The sequence below is a fragment of the Clytia hemisphaerica genome, unplaced genomic scaffold, assembly GCF_902728285.1.
Source record: "Clytia hemisphaerica strain Z4C2 unplaced genomic scaffold, Clytia hemisphaerica genome assembly, whole genome shotgun sequence".
In the NCBI taxonomy this organism is placed as follows: Eukaryota; Metazoa; Cnidaria; class Hydrozoa; order Leptothecata; family Clytiidae; genus Clytia; species Clytia hemisphaerica.
In genome coordinates this window covers 1-6,035 of record NW_027104061.1, presented here as the reverse complement: position 1 = coordinate 6,035, position 6,035 = coordinate 1, and the positions used below count along the sequence as shown (strand labels likewise).

Sequence of the window (6,035 nt, the reverse complement as noted above, 5' to 3'; positions counted from 1 at the left end):
TATCGTTAGTTGTACGATAAAACAACATTATACGTCATCCGGCATGCTATTTCGCCGAAATTAAGTGAAGTATTCGGATTCGAAATAAAAATTTCTCCACGTCGGTTAAAGGCGTTGTTTTTAAATAAGAGTGATATCGTTTGCTTACTCATCAATTTTAATTAACAAGCTTTTTCACATTGGATTGACACGGATGTGGAGCAAGATTAGTTAAAAAGAGGAATAAAGAAACATTTTTTTGCTTATATCAGCATAATATAACAATAGGCAGACATGTGTCTGATACGAAACGGGAACACTTATGTTAAAATAAAACCTTTAAGCATGATGATGAAAGTGATTAGATTTTTGTTGGGCGTGATGACAGAAAGAAAACCTGTTACTTTCAAAGTTTTCTCCTTAATTTTCAGTCAGCACGTACATCGACATCTTCGGTTACATACAATTTGGCGGGATTTTTATAACGCCCATCATTGGTTTCGTGTATGGGCGGAACAGCGTGGATGAAAAGCAAGCTCTACTTATGTCTCCAGAGAAAGCACATTTAAAGAGATTGAAAGATTGTATATTACCTTTCACTATAACTGGAATATTAGCAATTATCCTGTGTATTATCTCCCTTATACCTCATCTACAGTTACAGGTGCGTAATGAATTATTTTGTGTATTATCTCTTTAATACCACTATACTATTACAATTGTAGCTTTAATATGAATCACCAAGATTTTTATTTAGCAGTTCAAAAAATCGACTAGAAAACGAATCAACTTTTAAGAACTTTTCTGCCGAGTTCTTTTTTGAGAGTCCAGTAAAATTATTAGAGATTTTTCATCGGGCTCAAAACTTTGTCCATTTTGCCACAAAGTTTTTGTCACAATGTGGAAAGCATGTCAGCCTAATCAGAATTGGGCTGTTTTACTAAATTTCCATGGGGATGGTTGAAAGTTTTCAAGTCATAAATAGATTCTTAGAAATGTGTGGATACCCCCTGTAAAAATGCAAAATTTGAAAAAGAAAGAACCCTTGGAAAATTCTTTTCATACCATAAAGTGAAGGTAGACGAATTAAAATCAATCTTTTACCCCCTGGAAATTTAGAATAACTTTTTACACCCTGGACAAATGAAAAATAAACCTCCTTTAAACCCCCTGGGAATTCTTATCGGACTTCCCCTTGGAAAAGTTCGTCCACTCCCCTGTGTATGGATATAAAATCGAATGGCTCAATATGCATGGTAGCAAAGAAGAGTGCACGCTTAAAACAAATGAATTTTAATCTAATACAATTTAACCTTCTTTCTTCTTCTACAGATTGCATCATTTGTCTTGTACATGGTCATGCGTGGATTTTTATATTCTAATCATGGTGCTTACATGGGTTCTGCGTGAGTATGATTACTTTTAATAGACTATAATCATGGTCAAAACATTGTGAGAATTGAGTGTATTTTAAGGTTTTTCAGAATTTAAAGTTCGGGCGAGAATTGCTATTATAGCACTCCAACTTTCTTTTATCGAATATTTCGATTTTGGAGGGGTTTGGTGGCTTCTAGGCTATATTCCCAAGCCTTGTTGGAGCAAATTTAGGCTTTTCGATCCTAAATTTGAAGAGAACATGAAGAAAAATTTAACTTTTTATATAGATAGGTCGTATAAACGTTATCTTTACATCTTTAGAAAGCTTAAAACTTGCTGATTTCAAAAATATATACTTTTACTAGGATATATAATTTGAAATTTGCAATATTCAACATACAAGATAAAAAACTACTTTGTAACCCCCGGAATTTTATATTGTGTAAGAAATTTCTTTTCAGAAAAATCAGTCAATCTACCTTACATTCTGTTGAATCAAGGACACTTGTGTATAGCGAAGCAGCTTCTTGTAGAAGACCTATCTATAAAAAGTTGAATCTTTTCTTCTTCATTTTTCTTCATGTTCTTTTCAAATTTCACGAAAAAAACTAACAGTAAATTGATAAGCTCTTTTCTACCTTCCCAACGATACCAAACTTTTTAAGATTGAAGCATTGGTTGAGAAATAACAAGTAAAGCAAAATTTAGTGTACACTTATCGTGAATAGACTTTAGATCTTAGGACGAACTAGGCTAGAGTCTACTTTTAGCTGAACTTTGCTTTTTGATAACTTTTTATGACGCTGAGTCCAGTGAAGTAGACTATGAGTGTTTGGCGAGGTCACCATTTTGAGAGAAAATGCTAAAAATCCAAATAGCAATTAAACTACTGGGAGTTGAAAGATATAATCAAAAATGAGAAATAAACATCAATAACAGATTTGCAATCCCTTATTCTCAAATTAAAATATTGCTTCATACTGTTTTTACCTTCCAAAAACAACGAAAATCTGCGACTAAGCAAAAGCATATTACCATAATATACTACCGGGCCACTTAATCACACCATCCAGTCTATAAAAAAAGCTTTAAGTGGACCCCGGGCTAAAGACGAACTTATGATTCTATAACAGCATTTACTAAACAATTTTTTTCTTTACTTTGCAGATTCCCAGCATCACAATTTGGTACTTTATACGGTTTCGGAATCTTCATCGCTGGTGTGGTTGGTACTTTCCAATACGCATTGTTTGAAATGAAATCTAACTTGTTGGACGGTGATCCCCTCGTGGTAAGTTAGATTATCAATAGGCTGCACGCATCCCTTCTGATATGAGGGGATGCCCTTCGTGTATGAAATTCCTGTCCGAGAGTTACCCCAATTTTGGGGGTAACCTGTTTCAATTTTCTTAAAAAGGTTCAGAATGATTCAATGGTTTCATTAACATATAGCCATTCAAATTTGTGATTCAATTTTAATGAAATATAAAAATATTATCAAATTTCTAAAACTCAAAAATACAAAGACGGGGGTAATTCTCGCGTGGGAATTTCAAACACGATACGCATCCCCTTTATCAAAATATATCAGAGGGAATGCGTGAAGCCTAGTGGTAAGTTAGATTATCAATATAGAAATTGATTTTTTGGGGGTTCTTTTGGCAAAATGCAAAAAAGAAATTGATTTTGGCGAGTGAGTAAAATATTTAATTTTGGTGAGAACTAATTTTGGCCAATTTTGTCTAAACTCGCCAGAGTCACCAAATTAATCTAGAGATTCATATTGCTCGAGTTTGCTTGAAATCTTCCGCGACAAGATTAAATGAGTAAATTGTGGTAAACGCCCATAAACGTGTAAAGATTAAAGACCTGACGAATGATAAAGCTGAACTGCCAAAATAAAAAACTTACCTCATTTTTCTATTTTTCAAGGTGAACATCATATTGTTAGTGTTGGTAACCATTGGCAACTTGCACCCATTATACTTGTGGTATTACTGTAAACGAGAAACTAAGAGATTGAGTTGTTGATAAAGAAATGAAAAACCAGCGTTAGGAGGCTTTTACTAAATACATTATTGAGACCATGTTCACACGTGATGGTTCCGAAACGAAATGAGGCCATTCTACTGGTTAATTTCGAATTTTACGTCACTTCTAACCAAAAGAATGGCTTCATCTGGTTGCGGAGTGAAACGGAACCGTCACGCGTGAACATGGTCGGACTCTCTCTTTCTAATTCGATCTTCAAGGGACCAAAAATCTTCTTTATGAATTAGGGGAAGATTTTAATTAAGTACAAAGGGGGCCCCTCTACAAAGAGTAATTTAAACGGCTTTGAAACTGACATAAGATTCGAATAAAAGAGGTTCGAATTAGAAAGAGTTGACTATAAGACAATTTTAAGAGGATCCGGTGCCTTCAGTGGGAGACACTAAAATATATCAATATCGATGATGAGGACTGCGATGAAGGCTTTGTTTTGAAGCTCATTAAACGTTACGGACGTAATGATGATAGTATGAATGGAAATGGGTTTGTGTCATAAGTACAGTCACACAATGTGACTAAAGAAACAGGTGTTTACTGAGAGTCCAAAGACTTTACATCCACTAACTGATTGCTAGTTACACACCTTTTTATAAGAACCAATATTATGAGGTTTGTAAGTACCGTTTGCACGTTTACACGTATTATACATTTTTCAATTTTTATTATTTTTACTTTTTATTTTATTATTTGACATAGTTAGAGGAGGGCTCTCCCACAGGGAACCTAAAATTCACGTTACCATCACACCAAGTTTTTTCAGTCAGTCGTCACGCCAGAAAAAAAATCAATTTTCACAATCACTCAATATTTTTTTAATTCACGCCACTTTGCCTGCAAAACTTTATTTTTCAGATTGAAAATAACAACTGTTAAATTTTAAAATTGACGCTATTTGAGCTTAAAAATATTGTTTTTCGCGATCACGCCTGTGATTCACCCTACGTCAGGACGTTGCAAAAAACCTTGTCTAACACGCTAACCCCTTGGGGTTTTAGAAGTAAATGTTGACCTTTATAGATATAATTTTTCAGTTGATTTTTAGATATAGAAAAATTTGTAGAATACTTTAATTTTAACTAAAAATTTTTGATAGATTTTTAATGAATAGATTTTGATAGGTTTTTTTTATATATATTTTTGATACAGAACAATATAGTTATTTTCACAAAGAATTATTCAACTCATTTTCATTTTTCTGGCTCTGAAGTTGAGGAATTAAAGTCTGTCTCAAAATAATTTGCAGCTGGAGAAAAAAATGGCTGTAACTTTTGATAAAATTCGAATCATGTTGCGATTTTGTGCTCAATAAAATGATATTCGTGAGTGGAATATTATCAAGTAAAAAATTTGAGAAAAAAAAAGGAAAATGAAAATGAAAAATGAAGAAGAAAAAAATCAACTTTTTGTAGAAATGTGGTATAATTACCATTTTCACAGGAGTGACTCTTCAATCTTGGATCATCATCACTGTGAAAAAATTTTTCAAAAATATTCATTCAATCAAAAGATATCAAACAAAGTTTATTGCTGGTTGATCGACAAAAGGCTGTTTTTTGTCGTTTTTTAACGTTTTTTACTGAAGTCTGTCTCAAAATAATTTGCAGCTGGAGAAAAAAATGGCTGTAACTTTTGATAGAATTCGAATCAAGTTGTGATTTTGTGCTCGTTAAAAAGATATTTGTGAGTGCAATATTATAAAATAAAAAAATTGAGAAAAAAAAAAAAATAAAAATGAAAAATGAAGAAGAAATAAATCAACTTTTTGTAGAAATGTGGTATAATTACCATTTTCACGAAAGTGATTCTTCAATCTTAGATCATCATCACTGTAAAAAAATTTTTCAAAAATATTCATTCAATCAAAAGATATCAAACAAAGTTTATTGCTGGGTTGATCGACAAAAGGCTGTTTTTTTTGTCGTTTTTTAACGTTTTTTACTACTTTATAGAGTCAACAAGCAATAAACTTTGTTTGATATCTTTTGATTGAATGAATATTTTTGAAAATTTTTTGACAGTGATGATGATCTAAGATTGAAGAATTACTTTTGTGAAAATGGTAATTATACCACATTTCTACAAAAAGTTGATTTATTTCTTCTTCATTTTTCATTTTCATTTTCCTTTTTTTTCTCAATTTTTTTACTTGATAATATTCCACTCACGAATATCTTTTTAACGAGCACAAAATCGCAACTTGATTATTCGAATTCTATCAAAAGTTACAGCCATTTTTGTCTCCAGCTGCAAATTATTTTGAGACAGACTTTTTTTTTTTAGTTAGGAAATTAATTAATTAGGAAATTATTAGACCTCCTGGTATTTTCATGCATGCATGTTTCGTTCAATCAATTTTTGACGATATTTCTGGTCAAAACTACTTTTGAGCATCTGTTTTAGTGGAAAGGCAAGCGTAATAAAAAATTCAATTTTTTGACCAAAAATGTCGCCAAAAATTAAATGAACATGCATACACGGTATTTGATTTGAATCAAAAATGTTTAATTTGAAAAAGGTTAGCTTTTGGAAACGCAAAAATCTGAATTTTCTTAGAATTTAATATTTTTTCGAATTATGGGATTTTTGAGGATTAATCTTATAAAAACGTGTAAAAAGCTTACCTCATA

General features: G+C 32.0%; 1 protein-coding gene across 1 annotated transcript; it reads left to right on the top strand.

Moving 5' to 3' along the window:
* Positions 1–396: 396 nt before the first annotated feature.
* LOC136812465 (large neutral amino acids transporter small subunit 3-like) lies at positions 397–3,656 on the top strand. The gene is made up of 4 exons (XM_067068964.1): positions 397–643; positions 1,312–1,385; positions 2,524–2,647; positions 3,289–3,656. Exons 1-4 carry the CDS (start codon positions 524–526, stop codon positions 3,385–3,387), a joined length of 417 nt encoding a protein of 138 aa, XP_066925065.1. The 5' UTR covers positions 397–523; the 3' UTR covers positions 3,388–3,656.
* The last annotated feature ends 2,379 nt before the right edge of the window (positions 3,657–6,035 follow it).

Excerpts from the sequence above, each read along its gene's own strand:
- LOC136812465 (XM_067068964.1), top strand. The coding sequence starts at position 524 with ATGTCTCCAGAGAAAGCACATTTAAAGAGATTGAAAGATTGTATATTA. Across the intron at positions 644-1,311 it reads TACCTCATCTACAGTTACAG|ATTGCATCATTTGTCTTGTA; the intron begins GTGCGTAATGAA and ends CTTCTTCTACAG. Across the intron at positions 2,648-3,288 it reads TGGACGGTGATCCCCTCGTG|GTGAACATCATATTGTTAGT; the intron begins GTAAGTTAGATT and ends CTATTTTTCAAG.